General features: G+C 45.2%; 1 protein-coding gene across 1 annotated transcript in view; it reads left to right on the top strand.

Moving 5' to 3' along the window:
- LOC123640616 (antigen WC1.1-like) overlaps positions 1-18,859 on the top strand; it is a 44,004-nt gene extending 25,145 nt beyond the window's left edge. Inside the window, exons 5-14 of the mRNA XM_045555207.1 lie at positions 8,224-8,316; positions 9,831-10,145; positions 14,769-14,810; positions 14,907-15,221; positions 15,449-15,481; positions 15,876-16,013; positions 16,426-16,518; positions 16,757-16,843; positions 17,355-17,501; positions 18,617-18,859. Coding sequence (XP_045411163.1) covers positions 8,224-8,316; positions 9,831-10,145; positions 14,769-14,810; positions 14,907-15,221; positions 15,449-15,481; positions 15,876-16,013; positions 16,426-16,518; positions 16,757-16,843; positions 17,355-17,501; positions 18,617-18,762 — 1,409 coding nt within the window. The 3' untranslated portion in view covers positions 18,763-18,859. The remainder of the gene's footprint in view (positions 1-8,223; positions 8,317-9,830; positions 10,146-14,768; positions 14,811-14,906; positions 15,222-15,448; positions 15,482-15,875; positions 16,014-16,425; positions 16,519-16,756; positions 16,844-17,354; positions 17,502-18,616) is intronic.
- The last annotated feature ends 1,786 nt before the right edge of the window (positions 18,860-20,645 follow it).

The following is a 20,645-nucleotide window of genomic DNA, read 5'->3' as shown; positions in this document are numbered from 1 at the left end:
CAGGCTGGTCTCAAACTCCTGAGCTCAAATGATCCAGCCGCCTCGGGCTCCCAGAGTGCTAGGATTGCAGGCATGAGCCACTGTGCCTGGCCTTTTCTACTTTTTTGATGTAGGCATTTATTGTTATAAACTTTCTTCTTATTATTGCTTTTGCTGTATCCCATAGGTTTTGATATGTTATGTTTTCATTTTCATTTGTTTTGAGAAATTTTTTAATTTCCTTCTTAATCTCATCATTGATTCACTGGTCAATCAGGAACATATTGTTTAATTTCCATGTGCTTGTGTATTTTCCAATGTTCCTCTTGTTATTGATTTCTAGTTTTATTCCCTTGTGGTCAGAGAAAATACTTGGTATGATTTCATTTTTTTTGAATTTTTTAAGAGTTGTTTTGTGGCCTAACATAAGGTCTTTCCTTGAGAATGATCCATGAGCTGAGGAGAAGAACATGTATTCTGCAGCTGTTGGATGAAACATTCTGTAAATATCTATTAGGTCCTTTTGGTCTATAGCACCGATTGTGTCCAATGTTTTATTGTTGATTTTCTGTATGGATGATCTGTCCAATGCTGAAAGTGGAGTGTTGAGGTCTGCAATGATTATTGTATCAGGGTCTATCTCTCTCTTTAGCTCTGATAATAATTGTTTTATGTATCTGAGTGCTTCAGTGTTGGGTATAATATATTTAGAATTGTTATATCCTCTTGCTGAATTGACTTCTTTTCATTATATAACAACCTTCTTTGTCTCTTTTTACAGTTGTTGTCTTAAAATCTATTTTATCTGATAGAAGTATAGCTACTCCTGCTCTTTTTTTGGTTTCCATTTGCATGGAATATCTTTTTCCACCCCTTTATTTTCAATCTGTGTGTGTCTTTATAAGGGAAGTAGATTTCTTTCAGACAACATATTGCTGGTTCTTTTTTTTTTTTTTAAATCCATTCAGGCACTCTATGTCTTTTGATTAGGGAGTATAGTCCATTCACATTCAATGTTACCATTGATAGGTAAGGACTTACTGCTGCCATGCTGTTATTTAATTTCTGGTTGTTTTGTGGTCCTCTCTTCTTTCTTATTCCTTCCTGTCTTCCTTTATTAAGAGTGATTTTTCTTTTCTGATAGTGTGTTTTAATTTCTTGCTTTTTATTTTTGGGTATCTGTCATAGATTTTTTGATTTGAGGTTACTATGAGGTTTGCAAAAAATTTTATAACCAGTTATGTTAAACATATGATGACTCTGCTTACAAACAGTCAAATAAACAAGCAAAGAGAAATCTAAGAGAAATGCTACCCTTTAACTTCATCCCCCACTTTTTAACTTTTTGATATCTCCATTCATATCTTTTTATATTATCTATCTCTCAAAATGTTGTTGCTATTATTTTTGATAGTTTTGTCTTTTAGTCTTCCTCGTCAAGATGTAAGTGGTTTAAACACCACAATTATATCAATAGAGTATTCTGTGTTTGCATACTTGTTGTTACCAGTGAGTTTTATACCTTCAGATGATTTCTCATTGTTCATTAACATCCTTTTCTTTCAGATTGAAGAACTTCTTTTAGCGTTTCTTGTAGAACAGGTCTGGTATTGATGAAATCCCTGAGCTTTTGTTTGTCTGAGAAAGTCATTATTTTTCCTTCATGTTTGAAGGATATTTTTGCAGAATATAATATTCTAGTATTAAGTTTTTTTTCCTTCAGCACTTTGAATGTATTACGCCACTTTCTCCTTGCCTGTAAGGTTTCCACTGAGAAGTATTCTGACAGATGTATTGGAGCTCCTTTACTTGTTATTTTTTTTTCTTTTTTTTTTTGCTTCCCTTAGAATCTTTCCTTTATCCATGACTTTTGGGAGCTTGATTATTAAATCACTTGAGATAGCCTTGTTTGGGTTAAATCTGCTTGGTGTTCTATGACCTTCTTGTACCTGAATATTGTTATCTTTCTCTAGATTTGGAAAGTTTGCATTATTATTTCTTTGAATAAACTTTCTACCCCAATGTCTCTCTCTACCTCCTCTTTAAGGCCAATAACTCTTAGAATTGCTCTTTTAAGGCTGTTTTCTAGATCTTGTAGCCATGCTTTATTCTTATTTATTCTTTTTCTCTTTTTTCTCTTCTGATTATGTATTTTTAAGTAGCCTGTCTTCAGGCTCATTAAGTCTTTCTTGTACTTGGTCAATTCTGCTTTTGAGAGACTCATACATTTCTCAGTTTGTCAATTGAATTGTTAAGTTCTAAAATTTCTGCTTTTTTAAATTATTTCAATCTCTTTGTTAAATTTATTTGATAGGCTTCTGAATTCCTTCTCTGTGTTGTCTTGAAGTTCATTGAGCTTCTTCAGAACAACTATTTTGAATTCTTTGTCTGAAAGTTCACTGATCTCTATCACTCTGGGATCAGTTGCTGGCATTAATACCTTATTTGGTTCATTTGGTGAGATCATGTTTTCCTGGATGTTCTTGATTCTTGTGGATGCCTGTCAATGTCTGGGCATGGAAGAGTTAGGTATTTATTTCAATCTTCACAGTCTGGACTTGTTTGAACTTGTTCTTCTTCAGAAGGCTTTCCAGATATTCAAAGGGAATTGAGTGTTGTGAATTAAGGGAATTAAGTCTTTGGTCACTGCAGCCATATCAGTACTGGTGGTGCCCCAAGCCCAGTAATTCTGTGACTCTTGCAGACTCCTGGTGATACCACCTTGTGGACTTGGGTAAGATATGGGAGAATTCCATGGATTACCAGGTAAAGTCTCTCACTCTCTTCCCTCACTTTCTGTGCTGGGCTGCTAGAATTGGGGGAGGAGTGACCTGGGCACTCCCTCCTGCCAAGTCACACCTGAAGCCAGTCCAGTGTCACTCAAAGCCAGTGGTGACTGTTGCCTGGATACCTCTGATGTTTATTCAAAGCCCAAGGGCTCTTTAGGTAGCAGGTGGTAAATCCTGCCAGGATGGGTCCTTCCCTTCAGGGAAGCATGTTTCCTTCTAGTCCAGGGTGGGTCCAGAAATGCCATCCAGGAGCTAAGGCCTGGACTTGGGCTTCAGGAGTCTGCTTGGTACTTTATTTTACTGTGGCTGAGCTGGAACCCAAGTTGCAAAACAAAGTTCTCTGAGCTCTTCCCTTTCCTTTCCCCAAGTGGAGGAAGACTGTCCCTGAGCTATGCTGCCTATAGTTTGGGGAGGGGTGACACAGGCACTGGTTTGGTTGCAGCTGCTGGTGTCTCTCTGGGTCATGTGTACCCCAAGTCCACTGACTCTGAGCCAGGACAGCAGCACCAATTGCCTGAGGACTGCAGTCTTTGTTGTCCAACTGCCTTACAAATTTAGTCCAGGCCTCAGATTGCTTTTTGTCAAATGGTGGTGGGGTTAGTGGGAACTTGGGTTTGGGGTGAAGGATTTCCCTCTGGCCAGACTGGTCTAAATGCTCTTTCCATGGGCACTGGCAGAATTCCGCCCTGTGCTGTGTTCCCCTGTGCCAGGGCAGCCCTGAGTTTCAATGCAAAGTCCCATAATCACTTAGCTGTCCCTCCCCCAGGCACACAGATTCTCTCTCTACTGGGCCACTGCCAGGGGATGGGGGAGGGGGTGTAGGCAATGCAAGATCATCTTTCTGCCCTCTTCAGGGCCTGTTTTCTTGATATAATGTTAAAACAAGGCGGTATGATCACTCAGCCGATTTTTGGTTCTTCTGAAGTTGCCTGCTTGCGTGGATAGTTGTTGAATTTAGTGTTTATACAGAGGGACGATTGCTGGAGGTTTCTATTTAGCCCTCTTGCTCTGCCCCTTTTCCCTATTTTGTGTGTTGTATGTATTATATACTGTATTCTTACAATAAAGTAAGCTAGAGAAAAGAAAATGTTACTAAGAATGTCATAAGGAAGAGAAAATATATTTGCTATTCATTAAGTGGAAGTGGATCATCATAAAGGTCTTTGTCCTTGTCTTCATGTTGAGTAGGCTGAGGAGGAGGAGGAAGTTGGAAGGGTTGTTGGTCTTGCTGTCTCAGAGGTGGTAGAGGCTGAAGAAAATCCATGTATTAGTAGACCTGTGTAGTTCCAACCTGTGTTGTACAAGGGGCAACTGTGTTTTATTGCATGATAACTATACCTCATTATAGTTGATTTTACTATTTGTCTTTTGTTTGCTTGTTTATTTCCAGAATAATTTTACTGGGGTCATAAACACATTTTTAATAATTTCAGACCTTTCAAAATTTTTTTGTGTAACATATGATTAATCTTGGTAAATGGCCTGTATGCCCTTGAGAATATTGTGTATTCTGCAGTTTTGAGGTATATATTTGTTCAATTATGTCATTCAATCATTCACCACTTAATGCCATGGGTACTTTCTGAGAAATGTGTCGTCAGGTGATTTTGTTGTGCTGACATCATAGAGCGTACTTACACACACCTAGATGGTATAGCCTATCACACACCTGGGCTATATGGTATAGCCTATTGTTCTTAGGCCACAAACCTGTACAGCATGTTACTGTACTGAATACTGTAGGCAAGTGTAACACAGTGGTGAGTATTTGTGTATCTAAACATATCTACACATAGAAAAGGTACAGTAAAAATATGTTATCATGATCTTATGGGACCACCATTGTATATGTGGTCTGTTGTTGACTGAAACGTCATTATGTGGTGCAAGACTGTATTCTAAATATTTACTGACTTGTTCTGCTGGTTTATACTATCAGTTACTGTCACTGATAGAAGGTGTTGTTTGTATATTGCTGCATAATAAGTTTCTTCAAAATCTACCCACTTAAAGCAACTGTTTTATTTTACATAACACAGATCACTGTTCATTTTCCCTCCAGCTTTCTATCACATTTTTCTCACCTCCTTTAAGTCCTTACTAACAGCATTAGTGTTAGTGGAGCTCTTCAGGTTTCGGCTAATAGCCTCCCTGAGGCCCTTCCAGCTTTTGTCCCAAAAGCAATGACAGCAATGGCAGGAGGTATCCCAGTTTTGGTTGACTGTGGAAAAAGAGGCTGTGCTAATTTGCAGTCCCACCAGCAGTGTAAGAGTGTTCCAATCTCCCCACATCCACGCCAGCATTTGTTATTTTGGGACTTTTTGATAGAGGCCATTCACACTGGAGTTAGGTGATATCTCATTGTAGTTTTGATTTGCATTTCCCTAATGATTAGAGATGTTGAACACTATTTTTTTTTTTTTTTTGAGACAGAGTCTCGCTCTGTTTTCTGGCTAGAGTGAGTGCCAGGGCGTCAGCCTAGCTCACAGCAACCTCAAACTCCTGGGCTTAAGCAATCCTCCTGCCTCAGCCTCCCAAGTAGCTGGGGCTACAGGCATGCGCCACCATGCCCGGCTAATTTTTTCTATATATATTTTTAGCTGGCCAGATAATTTCTTTCTATTTTTAGTAGAGATGGGGTCTTGCTCTTGCTCAGGCTGGTCTCGAACTCCTGACCTCGAGTGATCCACCCGCCTCGGCCTCCCAGAGTGCTAGGATTACAGGCGTGAGCCACCACACTCGGCCTGAACACTTTTTTATATGTTTTCTGGCCATTATTTTGTCTTCTTTTGAAAAGTTTCTGTTCATGTCCTTTGCCCATTTATTTATGGGGTTGTTTGATTTTTTCTTGTTGATTTTATTAAGTTCTGTATAGATTCTTGTTATCAGACCTTTATTGGATATGTAGAAAGCAAGTATTTTCTCTCATTGTGGAAAGTAATTTGGAGATACCTCAAAGAGCTAAAAATAGAAATACCATTTGATCCAGCAATCCCAATACTAGGCATCTATCCAAAGGAAAAAAAGACATTCTATAATGAAGACATCTGCACTTGAATGTTTATAGTAGTGCAATTTACAATTGCAAAGATGTGGAAACAATCCAAATGCTCATCAATACATGAGTGGGTTAATAAAATGTGGTATATGTATACCATGGAATACTACTTAATTACAAAAAACAATGGTGATCTAGCACCTCTTATATTATCCTGGATAGAGCTTGAGCCCATCCTTTGAAGTGACGTATCACAAGAATGGAAAAACAAGCACCACATCTACTTGCCATCAAACTGGTACTAACTGATCAACACTAAGGTGCTCACATGGTAGTAATACTCATTGGGTGCTGGTCATGTGGGGGGGGGTGGTGGGGGGGTAGAGTGGGTAGGGTGGGTAAACCCACAGGTAATGGAGAGGAGGCACACTGTATGGGGGAAGGACACACTTGTGGCCCTGGCTGAGTGAGGCAAATGCATTTCATGTAACCAAAATGTTTGTACCCCCATAATATCCTGCATTAAAAAAAAGAGGCTGTAAACATGCATGCATAAGTCCTTTTAAAGAGAAATATTTTCATTTGTCTGTAGTAAATACTTAGTAATATAGTAAGTGTAAGTGTCCTGGTTACTATTACTACATAACAAAACCTGCAAAAAAATTTAGCAGTTGAAAACAACAAAAAATGATGTTTCATTTTTCTAATGATTTCCTGGCTTAGGAACTTGGGAATGGCGTTTCTGCCCTGGGGTCTCTCATGATGTTGTGGTCAGATTATCACCTGGCGCTGCAGTCAAGTCTGAAGCATTGACTGAACCAGGAATGCAAGATGTCTCACTTGCATGGCTGGCAGCTGGAAGTTCGGCTGAGGCAGCTAGCCAGACCCCCTGCATGTGGCGTCTCCAGCACCACGTCTCAACAGAGTAGACCTCCCCTAAAGCAAACGTGCTAAGTCAATCAGGGGAGGCTGCAAGGCTTTTCTGACCTAGTCTCCTAAGCCAAGCAGTGTTACCTTCAGTACATTTTACTTCTTACAAGCAACTCACCAAGATTAGCCCAGATTTAAGGGAAGGAGGCATAGACTCCATCTCTCAATGGATGCAGTGTCAAAGATTTTGTGGATATGTTAAAAAACTATCACAGGTGTATTAAATATCTCCCACTGTGCTTTCGGATTTTCTAGCTTCTACTTTTAGCATTGTCATTGTGGCTTTATACATCCAAGTATTTTTTTTTTTTAGTTTGTAGATAAAAGTTATTATAATTAAAAAGCATATACCAGGTCTCTTTGTTTTTTAAAATTTTAATTGACAAATGATTATATTTATATGTGGAATATAATGTGATATTTTGAGAGAGATATACACACATAATATGTACATATATATATACATACATATGTACATATATATATGTATATATATATATATGCCTGTCCTGAAAGTATCCAGCCATGTAATATGAAAAATAGTATTAACAATGGTCAATACTTTCTGGATAGCCCTTGTACATTGTGAAATGACTAAATTGAGTAATTAACATATCCATTACATGGCCTACTTATTTTTGTTTTTTTGTGGTGAGAACATTTAAGACTTATTCTTTTAGCAATTTTGAAGTATATAATGCATTATAAATAAGTATAGTCACCATGCTGTTCAGATCACTAGAACTTATTCCTCCTGTCTAACTGAAACGTTGCACCCTTTGACCAACATCTCCCTTTCCCGGTCTCTCCCCACCACACCCACCAGCATTTGGTAACCAACATTCTTCTCTACTTCTGTGAGTTTCACTTTTTTAGATATACCTGAATTTTTCTGATTGACAGATATTATAGATGAAAAGTTATAGAAATCCTTCCAAAAGGATTGTATTTTGCTTCATCCAAGCTCCTGATTTAGGGGCAGAACACCTTATTTAAAGGAAGTGAGGTCATCAGCAGTTGAGCAGCCATCCCTGTAGGGAACAGTCTACTTCTAGTTCCCACTTCCTTCTATAGTGCAAGTTTTCTGGTTGCTTAACAGGGCTGCTCCTCCTCAGCAGACCCTGAATTATTTAATATGATGTTGTTCCCCCCGCTCTGTGAATCTGGCAAAACTTCTGCTGGGCTTTTCAGAATCTCAGCTATCACCTTTGAATTGGCAAATGCTTCAAGGGAAAGTGCTCATCCAGTCCTTTATTTCTCTCTGGGAGCTTGGCTTCAAAAATTCTTACAGCCTGGGAGTTTCACAGTGTTTTCAAATAGTGTTGATACATTTCTGCCTTTCTAAAGTCATTCCTAGTGATTGACTTAGAAGAGAAAATTTGACATTGTCAGAAGCAGAAATCTTCATACAGAAAGTTAACCGTGAAGATATGGTCATTATTCCTATGTAACAGTTTTCATCTCAGATCCCATCACTAGAGTATTTCCCGTTGAGTTCCCTTTCCTGCTCTCTAACCCTCTCTGTAGGACACCAGACCCAGCTGCTGCCCCAGTGCAGTGACTCCCTGTCTGACCCAGCAGCCCCTGCAGCCTCGGAGGACAGTGCTGCCAACTGCTCAGGTGAGAGGCCCCACAGGCCCAGAAACCCTTCTTACTTCCTGTACAAACGCCCCACTGACATGGCTCTGTCTCTCCTCAGAGAGCCGACAGCTCCGCCTGGTGGACGGGGGCAGCCGCTGTGCCGGGAGAGTGGAGATCTACCATGAGGGCTCCTGGGGCACCATCTGTGATGACAGCTGGGACCTGAGCGACGCCCACGTGGTGTGCAGACAGCTGGGCTGTGGACAGGCCCTGAAAGCCCTGGGCTCTGCTCACTTTGGGGAGGGCTCAGGGCCCATCTGGCTGGACGACCTGAACTGCACAGGAAAGGAGTCCCACTTGTGGAAGTGCCCTTCCCGGGGCTGGGGACAGCACGACTGCAGGCACAAGGAGGACGCAGGGGTCACCTGCTCAGGTCTGGGGGGCACATTGTCCACAGGCTGAGGGAGGTGGGGGCGCTCTCCAGGGTGGCGTCTGAGCCCTGGGGAAGACCCGGAGCTGCTGAAAGGGCCAGAGGGAAGGAGGCTGCTTCCATAGCGCCTGTCTTTCCAGCAGATGTGCAGATTAGGGGCTTTCATTTCCTCCCAGCAGCTGAGGTTCTGGTCCTTCCTTCTCAGCGATACTTCCTGACACGGTCATTTGCTACGGAGTTTCCATTTGAAAGCTGGGATCACTCTTCAGTTACCTATGGTAGCAAAATCTTGAGGCCCGCTGTATTCCTTTCCTATGGCTGCTGTATCATAACAAATTGCCACAAAATTAGTGGCTTAAAACAACATGACTTCATTATATTACAGTTCTAGAGGCCATAGTCTGACACGGGTCTCGCGGGGCCACAATCAAGGTGTGAGCAGGGCTGCATTCCTCTGAGGCTCTGGGGAAGAATTCCTGGTGTTGCCTTTTCCAGCTTGCATAAGTCGCCTGCATTCCGTGACTCATAGCCCTCTTCCTTGTCCAGCCGACAGCACTGCACCTCTCTGACCGTTCTTACATAGTGTCATCACCCTCTGACCAAGGCCAGAAAAGGTTATCTGCTTTTAACGATAGCAGGTCCAAGGATGGGATTAGCTTGGGCGGGTTAATCCAGGATAGCCCTGAATGATCTCACCGTCCCAAGGTCCTTGTCTTAGTAATGGCTGCAGCGTCCCCTTGCCATGTAAGGTAACACATGCACGGGTTGAAGGGTTAGGAGTGAACATATCCGTGGCTCCATTATTGTGCCTGCCACCCCTTATCCAAACTCCCTTTCATAGAGTCTGCCAGGAGTGTAGTCAGTAGACAGGATCCAGCTTTCCTCCCCGCAGAGTGCCCAGGTCTGTTTATATTTCACTACATCATTGTAGAAATAGAAAGACAGGCACAAATTGGCAAAATCAGACAAGGGAGAAAAATTTTCATGTTCCACATAGCAGCACTTCCTCAGCAGAGTCAGCGATGAGTGTTCACCACCTTTGAGACAGGAAGGAAGAAAAACAAAACCCCCAGCACCAAGAGTGCAATGCTTACCGTGCCCTCTTTCCTCCTTCTGATTGCAGAGTTCCTGGCCCTCAGGATGGTGAGCGGGGACCAGATGTGTGCTGGGTGGCTGGAAGTTTTCTACAACGGGACCTGGGGCAGTGTCTGCCACAGCCCCATGGAAGCCACGACCTTGTCCATCATCTGCAGACAGCTTGGCTGTGGGGACAGCGGGACTCTCGACTCTTCTGTTGCTGTCAGAGAAGGTTCTAGACCCCGGTGGGTGGATGGAATCCGGTGTCGGAAAACTGCTACCTCCCTCTGGCAGTGTCCTTCTGATCCCTGGAAAGACAGATCTTGCTTTTCAACGGAGGAAGCTTACATCACATGTGCAGGTGACGTTTTGTCTATTTGTGTGTGTCTGTCCTATCCCTGTAGTTGTTCTTAGTGAAATTTTGTATTTTCAAATCTAAGTGATGAGTTTGTGATAAATTTACAAAATAAATTTTGGGTGGAGATTTTTTAATCCACATTTTCCAATCTAGTTTCAAAGGCAAAAATAAGTAACCCCGTGCTGACAGCAGTTTATGTGAAAAATGCTCAGAAGATTGAATTGAACATGTGGGAGCATGAACTAGTACTCTAATAAACTTTCTAAGGAATTGCTCATGTCATCTTAGGCCATGTTCATTGTTCTGTATTTCCTGAGTGAGGAGAGCAAGAGATAGGAACTCAGTTATATAAATCACTTACTAGGTGCTATCGTTATGTTGAGTTTTGGGTTTTTTCACATATGATGAGACTTAATCCGCACAGCAAACTGTTAGTAGGTACTATTGTGATCTCTTTAAGCAGACAAGAAAACTGAGGCTAAGAGCAGCCGTGTCATATGCCCTATGCCCTAAAGTGAGTAAGGGGCAGGCTGGGAGCTGGAGTCCTGACTGCTCTGTTCTCTGAGCCCGTGGTCTTTCATTCTGCGCGGCGGCTGTTCCAGTCCCAGAACGTCTGAGTGTGTTGGCAGAAAGTATTGAGTGCGTGTAGGCAGAGAATTATATTGCAGGTACGAGAACAGAGAAGAGAAGGGTATGTAGTCACGGCCCTCAGGCAGCTTACACTCGAGCTGAAAACACTCATTAGGCAGAAATTTCAAGTGTCATGAAGAAGTAGAAGACACTGGCAGTGAGCACTTGGAGCAAAAGAATCAATGGCATTTTGGTTGAGACCTGAGGACAAGTAGGAATTTGCTAAGGGGAAGTAATTGGAGGGATGATTTTGGGGGTGTAAATACTGAGGTTGGTGAGGGGATCATGGTGTCTTTGAGGTATTGAGAAAGTTTCGTCATGGCCAGAGCAGACAAAGGGCAGGGGAGGGAATAGCTGATTACCTGGAAAGGTGACCAGAGCCAGAGGCCTCTCTCAGGCAAGGCCCCCGTGACAGTGCCCTGGAAAGGACGTTTGTTCATGTTCTTGTCGGCCACATCATGGGAATGCCTGAGAGGTCAGGGGCCTGGTGTGCTCATGTCTTCGTTCTTGAGTTGATCTCAGAATCCCAGTCTTCTTGGTGGATCCTTCATCCTCAGAGCCTTATCCTTTAATGCTGTGTGCGACTGTTCCCCATGATCTCACTCACACAGAACGTTCCATGGTGCCTGCTGGAATGTGGAGTCCATCATCATCAAATTTATTTATACTTGCCATGTTCCCTTCGCTTTCATGTTCCGATCAAAAGCTGCTTTCTCTGAAAACACTGATTTCCCTATCAACAGCATCCTGGGCTCCCATTCAGTGAGCAACTCATTTCCAAGTCCCTTCCTTCCGTCCCGTCTGCCTGTGCAGACACTGCTGACCATCAACAACTGTGCACCTTGGAGCCTTGATTTTATGGGTCCTTTCTCTATTGCCTCTTCTTCTTATGACACATGTCTTTAGCACTCGTCTTCCAGTACTTTCCATCTTCATGGAGATGCCCAATCTTTTCCCTCATCAGTTTTTCATAGTTTTCCACTCTCCTCATGTTGTAATTATTTCTAGTCCAGATTGTGCACATGACTCACACTGTAGTCTTTCTCCTTTAAGTGCACTCCACTCCCTCACCACTGTCTCTCTCACCTGACAAGCACTGGGAAGGATAAAGTCAACTACCTAACTGCTCCCTGCCTGTGCTGCATTAGTGAAAATGGGTGCAGAATAGTACACAGTTACATTGCTGGACTCTTTCTGAATTCCAGGACTCAAATCTCCAACGGGCTCTACACTGCCCAAATTCTAGTGTGCCTGTCTGGCATGTGCGCTTGCCCTCTCTCTAAGATCATATTTTACATATTCTCTGTTCTCCCCACATGGCTCTTACCTGCACCATCCTCTCTTAAATGCTCAAGTCTCACACTTCACTGGGAAATTTGTCAGCTGTGAGCTTCCTTGTCTGTCTTTCACCTTTGCATGTTTTTTGGCACACCCTCTACCTGGCCTCTGGATTGGTGGCCTCAGTCCTTGTGTGATGCCAGCTCTTCTCCCTGGGCTACACATTCTGATCCTACTGACCTTGTCAAAGACTTCACTGTTTCAAAGGTGCAGTCTTCTTCTGCAACATCAATTTCTCCCTGCCCATCCTGGTTCATTCCCCTCAACATGCACATGGGCTCGAGTGTCTCCCATCTAGGAAACACATGAACAAACCAGCCTGCTTCCTCCACCCCACGTCCCCATTAGCTACTGCGCCATCTCCTCTCTTCCCTCCACAACCCAAATCTACAACAGTATGGTCAGATACTCACTGTCTCCACATCTATATCCCATATCTCTTGTTGCTCTGAATTCATCCCAGTTATGCTTTAGATGCTACCACTGCTCAGAATGGGTAATGTCATGAACTATACCAACCAGTTCTCTTTTCATTGCTCTTGACCTCTCAGCACCATTCAACAAGTTCACTTGTCTTTCTTTCTCAATTCTCTTTCTTTCCTGACAGTCACCCTACCTCACTGCTTGTTCTTATTCTGTCTCTCTGCCTTGCAACTTCTCAGCTCAACCTCTAGACTGTAGACACTCCCTGGGCTGAGCGTCAGAGTCTCTACTCTTCCTTAGCTGTGTGCCTTCCCTGGGTGGTCTCATTGAGGTCCACGGCCTTAAATGTCGGCTGACAGCTCTCAAATATATACCTCCACAGTCGATTTCTGCCCTTAACTTCACACTCAGATGTTTTATGGATACGTAATAGAGATCCTTACTTGAATGTCCAATGGGCATCTCTGATTTAGCTTTCTAAAGTGGAATGTTTGATTCCATACATTTATTTAATTCCTGCCCCTAACTTTTCCTCCCTGCCACATGCCCCATTTCAGTTTGTGTCACTGCCATGACCCAGTTACGTAAGCTCAGGACATAGGAGTCAACCTTCACTTCTCCATTTTCCTTCCCTTCACTTTCAGCACAACAGCAGGTTCTGGTGCCTCTATCATCAGATACATCTTTAATCCTCCCACTCTTTCCATCTCACTGTTACCTTAGTCCAGGAAAGGTCACCTGCTGCCTGGTTATTCCAACAGTCTTTAGTGGTCACAACTTTAGTGGTTTTTCTCTTCTATAATATATTCTCTATTCAGTGCTGGAAATATATTTATTTTACCTCCCAAGTTGATTAATGTGTTCATGTATGGTTGGTTGAACTGCCTTTAGAAGTGATGTTGGCACATGTCATTGTCTAGTGGCATGTGTCCTAAGGAAAAAAACAACTGGAAACCATGACACAGTGAGTCTGTAATTGGCATATTTTAGTGAAATGTCAGGGGTGATGTAGCTTGTTCACTTCAGCCTTTGAAGGACTTTGCCATGGGAGAGGGAGGAGGTCCTCCATGAGCTGCTTCAGGGGCCGGGTTCTGACTGATGGATGGAGGTTACAAAGGGCAGGTTTGGTTCACTCTAAGTAGAAGTAACATAAAAGGATGTCATCCATGTGGTGGTCCCCCAGGGAATGCACAGTGCTACCAGTCTGGTAAAAGAACCCTGCAGGCATTGAGGTATAGGGAAGCCCACCTTTCCTCACCCCTCTCTGCCTTTCACTGTGTCCCATCCATGAATCTGCTACATATTTTATGACAAGTACCATGTATACTCCTGGATTCTGTGTATTGTTTTGTATTTATGTGTACTTTGGCTTTAAGTTATTTTGGTTGCAAGTATTTTATGTATTTTTTGGTCCCGTGTTTATCTCTGTGTCTTCCTGGTGCATTTTTTCTCAGTATATTTATTTGAGTCTCATGCAGACATTTCTGTCTCGTAGTTATTTGTCTACTTCTCTATCTTGCTCTATAGTTATTCTCTTTTTTAAAGATCCTATTTTAACAATGCTTCCTCTTACTGTAGTAATATCCTTTTCTAGCCCACATGTTATACTGAAAAATAGATAAGAATAGTTTTGAATAGTTTATAATTTTCTATTAAAAACTATGTAAATGGAATCTTGAATACAAATTACTTCTGTGATTTTGGACTTATTTTTTTTAATACCCACTATATATTATCACAAACCATTAATATCAATTTACATTTTCTTTATTATCTTACCGATTAGAAGAGTTTAATGGAATTTTTCAGTGGAATTTACTCATATATTCATTCACTTGATAAGTATTTATCAAGCCCTAATCATAGTTGTCACAGAAGACTCTCCACAGAGACTCGTTGGTGATGCTGTCCTGAGAGCAGGAGCAGGAGGAATGAGATGGGTGAGGTCCTTCCTCTAGTGGAGCTTTCACTCATGTGTGTGCCTGTGTGTGTGTATCTCCCTGTGATGCATGAATGTGGAGAGTGGTAAAAAAGTAAACAGATAAAATAATTGCAGCCAGTGACAAGGACATGCTATGCTGAGACTATATGACTCAGTGACTCAGCTTGTAAGGTTCATTATGAAGTCCACTTTGTCACCTGTACGTGGACTGCGCCAAGGACAGTAGGCACCTTGTCTGGGGCAGGGCCGCCCAGCTGCTCCTGATCCGGAGCCCCCATTGTCTGCTTCTGCAGGAGCCGGACCTGAGAGCTGCCCAGCTGCCGCCCCCTGCACAGGTACATCAGCCCCCCACCTCCCCTCCAGGCTCGCAGGGGCTCTTTCCCACCCACCAGGGGTGAGGGGGGTAACAGGATGTTTTGCCGCCTTTTCAGACAAAGAGAAGCTCCGACTCAGGGGAGGAGACAGCGTGTGCTCAGGCCGAGTGGAGGTTTGGCACGAAGGCTCCTGGGGCACGGTGTGCGACGACTCCTGGAGCCTGGCAGAGGCCGAGGTGGTGTGTCGGCAGCTGGGCTGTGGCTCCGCCCTGGACGCCCTGGGCGAGGCTGCATTTGGCCCGGGAAATGGAAGCATCTGGCTGGACGACGTACAGTGCAAGGGCACGGAGTCCTCCCTGTGGGCCTGTGCTGCGCAGCCCTGGGGGCGGAGCAACTGCAAGCATGAGGAGGACGCGGCAGTCAGGTGCTCAGGTGAGCAGCAGGACCGGACGAACGCGCTGGGATGATGCAGGTGTGCGTGCACATCCAAAAGCTCTTCCTAGGATGAGCTGCTGCCCTGTGCTGTGGCTCTGGGGAGACTCAGGTCTGATCTCCTGGCACCTGGGAGAGAACCATGTGCCAGTGATGGTAGGGGTGACCCAATGACTTTCCCGGGCCAAGCCAGTACAGTGACCTCGTTCTCCTTCTCTTCTCTCCAGGTGAAAGGACAGCTGTTCCCCCCAGCCCTGGAGGTAAGTGTTTCTTCTGCTCTGGGCCATGCGACAGAGGAGACACCCAGATTGTCAGGGACCTGCACTATGGAATCTGCCTTCTTTGTGCAAAATTACAGTAGCCCTGATGACTGAGTGCTGTGAGCAGCCATAAAGTTTCATTAAGTTGTAGCGGCCAGAAAGCTGCACGGGTTACTCAGCATTCACTTTATAGAAACCCCTTAGAACCTGATTCAGAAGACAGTTGACAGAGCTCAGGGCAGGGCCTGGGCTGGTCACATCATGGGTGCAGGCAGATGCATCGAGTCTGAACTGGCATCTTCATGGGCCGGAGGACACAGGAGATGGCCGGTGTACGGGGGATCTGTGGGTTTATGACTGTCTCTAAAGGCTCATGACCCTTTTATCTTCTCAGGTGCCAGTTCAGGCTCAGCTCCTGTCCCTGGCGTCTTCTCCCTGCCTGGGATCCTCTGCCTCATCCTGGGAGCCCTTCTCTTCCTGGTGCTCGTCATTCTGGGGACTCAGCTGCACAGACGGAGAGCAGAGCGCAGAGGTGCGTCCTGGGGCACAAGTGCGTGGCCCGGGATGTGTGTGGAGGCAGGCAGTGGGGCCAGGTGTGGAAAGAGGAAAGCTGGACTAGGTGTCTTCTCACCACATTGGTTGGCAAACTCCATCTGCCTTACAGTACACACCAAGGGCTCTTAGGAGGCTCTTAAGATTGGGGTCTGAGTACTCACACGTCATGGCCTCTTGTGGGAGGCAAGAAAGAGTAGGAGCTGAGCTGTGCATGCAAGCTGGGTAAGGCCATGAGGTGCAGACGTGCTGCCGGGGCTCTGAGCCCTTTAAGGGGTCCTGGCAGCCCTGGGGGCTCTCCACGTGCGAGCTTCGGGGAGTGTGAGGACTTAGCCTGCTGAATCCAGGGTGGTCTCCGGTTGCAATCTCTGACCTGCCACTGCTTTGCTCAGCCTTATCCAGTTTCCAGGATGCTCTCGCTGAGCCTGTTTACCAGGAGATCGATTACCTCGGGATGACAAGGGAGGATCTGCTGGGCAGCCCAGGTGCGTGACCCCTGGCTGTCAGCCACCGTGAGCCAAGTCTTGCCATCACCCGCAGACCCACCTCTGCCCCAGGCCCCCGGAGGACGCAGGTTCGGCCTCTCGGTAGCCCCAGAGCTCCGAGCCTTCCCCTCACGCCCCAGGAGCCACGTGGGCCGCAGATTCCTTCTCTGCCTTTCCACGGGCCAACGGGGGTGGAGGCATTGCTCTGTTTGTTTCTGGATGTTTTTCTCCACATTAGGGTCCCTGTCAGAAGACTCAGCGAGTAAACTGCCATATTACATAGGGGACGCCGAGGACAACGGTGACTATAAATCCACTCCGGGTAGTAGAGCTGGCTCTTCCCTGGCTGGGTTCAGGGGCAGGAGGAATTTCCCTCATGGAGGTGAGGTCCTGAGGGGACAGTGTTCCTCTGACTGGGGTTGGAGGGGGTTCTTGCTTCCAGCTGGGGTCCAGCCTCCCCCTTCTCTGGCGACTGTGTGAGGTCACATGTTTGGGCCCAGTTCTTTTGCCTGGAGCCAGTCTTATTCAGTCACAACAGGCACACGTTTAAAAAAATAATACCTGGGATGTGTAATCTGACTAAATGTTTTATTAATATTTAGTGATGCTCACTGGCGTGAGAGTCTCTTTGAAATATACTGTTTTCCTTGAGAACTATTAGGGTATTTGGATTATTTTCCTGTTTATGAAACACTTGGCCTTGAAAAGCCTGTTAACACAGGGAGTGAGTGGTGCCTCCATGGATGAACCGTCAGAGTCTCTGGGTAGAGGGATTGTCGGTGTCGCCCAGGCCAAGCCACTCACTGTGGTTCCACCTGCTCCCTGTCTGCCCTCAGACCCTCTGGGACAGGCGGCTGATGCACCCAGTGACGGCTATGACGATGCTGCAGAGACGCCAGGTGTGGAGACGCCCCCCGTCCCGCGGATGAGTCGGGGGGAGCTGCCCCCGGAGGAGGAGCATGGGGCGAGGGCCTCTCAGGCAGGTGAGTGGCATGAGTTGGTCTGCAGTGATCTTTTGTCTCCCTCCAGGACAGAGTGAATTTGAGTTTCTCAGTGCTCATTGTTTGTGCAGACTCAAAAATTGGATGACCTCCTGTGTTTGAGAACATCACCTCGACCACATTCCTTTCTTTAATGTTGTCAGATTCTGTGGGAAGGGGAATCCCTCTGCCTTCCTGGTATCTGTGTCTCTGTCGCTTCATCCTCAATGTGCCTGCTTTGACACTTGCAGATTAATTGAGCATATTTACCAAATCCAAAAATAGAAGAACTGTTCTGATAACGTGTTTGTGCTGACTCATGTTTGAAAGGCAGTTAGAGTTATTTTAAAGATTGTAATATTGGAATTTGTGACACATTTTGATAATTTAAGATGTACTGTGACTAGGTGTTAGCACTGATCTGTGCAAGGTCTATGATCTATGGTGGCCTTAAAAACTAGAGTCATGGTGGTGGACGCAGACTACGAGTTTGTAGGCAGCTAAAGGCTAAGCTTCTCCAGACATTGCAATGGCGAGTGAAGACGCTCATTCTTCAGAGCAGAGTATTTCTCCATCTGGGAGCCCTGGCATTCCTGGGGACAGGGCAACTGTGGGAGGATTCTGTGATGGTTCTGTGGGCATTTGGGAACACAGACCAAGGCCACCAAGTGCACCATTGGATGGTCAGTGAGAAACACGTTTCTCCAGATGTCATATCCTGCTTTCTTCTTCCTGTGAATTCAGACCTGTCCGGAGTGAAAGGAGAAATTTTCACATCCCCTCTTAGGATTCTTACTGATTCCTTTTGCATCTCCTCGCTGATTGTGTGAGCCAGGAAACAGGTCAGCACAGGGCACCTGCACCGGCCACAGATCTCCTGTGATCCAGTGTCCCCGATGAGCTGGGACTAAGCCCCAGGGACCCACGTGGACTGGATCCTGACGGGGTCACCCTGATGTGTTCCTTGCCGTAATTAATGTTAAGTGGCCTGAGCTTCCTTAGCGTTGGTGGCCCCTGGGGAAGCTTTGTCCTCCCCACTTCCTTGACTGTGCCTGCACCACAGGGCTCTGTCCTCTCCCTCTGTCACTTCTCTAACCAACGTCTCTGTACCGTTTCAGGATCTTTGGTGCAGTTCCTCAGAGGGGCAGCGGACCCTGGGAATGGAGCAGATAAACCCTGGCTGCCCCAGGGGCAAGAAGGGGACCCTGCGTATGACGATGTTGAACTACCTGCCCCTGGAACATCTACGGCGGCTTTCCCATAGTGTCATATTAGGAATGAGATGAGTCTCTGACAGTCTAATTGCCTGCAGCCCGATGAACTACTGCTGACCCATCATTGCATGATATGGAAATTGCTCAAAACTACATATTTTGAATAAAGTACTTTTTGCTTTGTGATAGTTTAGCAAGTTTCATCCCAACTGCTCTTGGAGGATTAGCCCCTAATCACAGTTTCCCTCAGAGGAAACGCCAGGAAAATGAACTGACCTGTTCTCTCAAATCCCCCACAGGCTACTCGACGCATCGCTGTGCCCAGGTGCAGGGATGTCCCAGGTCACGTAGACAAGGTTCTGCACTTGGTCCACATGCTCACCCTCGTTCCCAGCAAGATGAACTCAAGGGGAAAGAGCCAATGCTGACCACTGATGTATGCTCTTCCCGGAGATGTCACAGCATCTTGTTTTAGCAGACTTGGGGGTCAGTTTCTAAGTTGAGGTGGGGAGGTTGTCAGGTGTAAGCAAATGGACACAATTTTCATTGTTCTGCCCAAATTTTCATGGACCAATTACAAATCTAATCCTACATAACTATGTCTTCTTTCTCATCTCTAACTCCCTAGGTTACTTTTTCCATTTATTACTCAGCCCACACAGACTCCTATTCCTCACTACTTTCCTGTCCAGTTGGTCATCAAATCCTTTTAAATTTGGTCTTTTTTTTCTACATTGCTTCCTCTCCTTTTCTCAGGACATTGCCATTTCTTGTCTTTCCAACTATGAGGGAATTATGTCAGCTCAGGGCTCTCTTCAGTGCAGTCTGATGGAGGACAGCTTGGCGCTCTCCCACAGGCCTGTGTCCCTGTGCGATGACAAGGCCGGAAAGAGGACACCAGACAGAGGAGACCCTGAAGGAGCACAGACAGAAACGCCAGGACCTTCTGGCTATTTGGATTTTACACATGTGGATGGGGAGGGTTGTGACAGGATTGAACTATCTGAGGAACAACTTCAGACCAGGCTTCTCTCTAAAAATACATTGCTTCAAAATGGCTTTATCTGGTAACTATTTACAATGCAATGGGATCCTGCTGCGGTTCTTCAGGGCAGAGAAAGGTATATTATAATAGTGGCCAAGGAAAGGTCACATCTCCAGAACCCTCCATCACACAGTGAGTTTATGGGGGAGGTTTGCTGAACTAAGGTAAGAACTGGAGTTGTGAGCAGAGCCCACCCTGTTACCTAGTTGATGGCTCTGGATGCCATGTGGGGGTCCAACGTACATGTTCTGTTGCAGTCCTCATAATCCATGCAGTGCATGGGGGTTGGGAGATGTCTAGGGCTTCTTCCAGTGCACAGACAGGGCCACTGGCTGTAGCCAAGTGACGGAAGCAGTGACAGAGCAAAGAATGCCCACCAAGATCATTATACTCTACACATGACGATGGTGTCAACAAGGCCAAAATGGAGAGCTAGCTACTAAGATTTGGGGTCATTAAAAATCAGGAAAAATTAAGGAGGAGGGAAGTAGGAGAAGCCTCCCCACTCAGATTTGGACAGTACCAGGACGGGTCCTATTACGGACTGAGTGCTCAAAAAGTAGCCAGGAGTCCGTGGCAGACTTTCAGAGTGTTTAGACTCAGGGAGATAAGTGGCATTATTCCAAGTGATCTGTGCTGTCTACGAATGAGTCTTTTATGAAGACGTGGGTTTGGACAGTATTTCATTCCAGGGTTTGCCACAAAAGCCGGAAAACCTCCCTGCACAGTAGTTATTGTGACAGAGCAGCCAGAATGTCACATAGGAATGGCATTTGTAGGAAAATCTGTCCTATTAAGAGTGGACTTTGCATACAAGCCTGGAGGCCTGCCCTTGGGAGGACCCAGTGGAAGATCGCAGATTTTCTTGAAACTTCTGAGGGAGTTAAC

The sequence above is a fragment of the Lemur catta genome, chromosome 6 (assembly GCF_020740605.2).
Source record: "Lemur catta isolate mLemCat1 chromosome 6, mLemCat1.pri, whole genome shotgun sequence".
Lineage (NCBI taxonomy): Eukaryota > Metazoa > Chordata > Mammalia > Primates > Lemuridae > Lemur > Lemur catta.
Note: the sequence above shows the minus strand (reverse complement) of the source record. Positions and strands in the feature narration are given on the sequence as shown.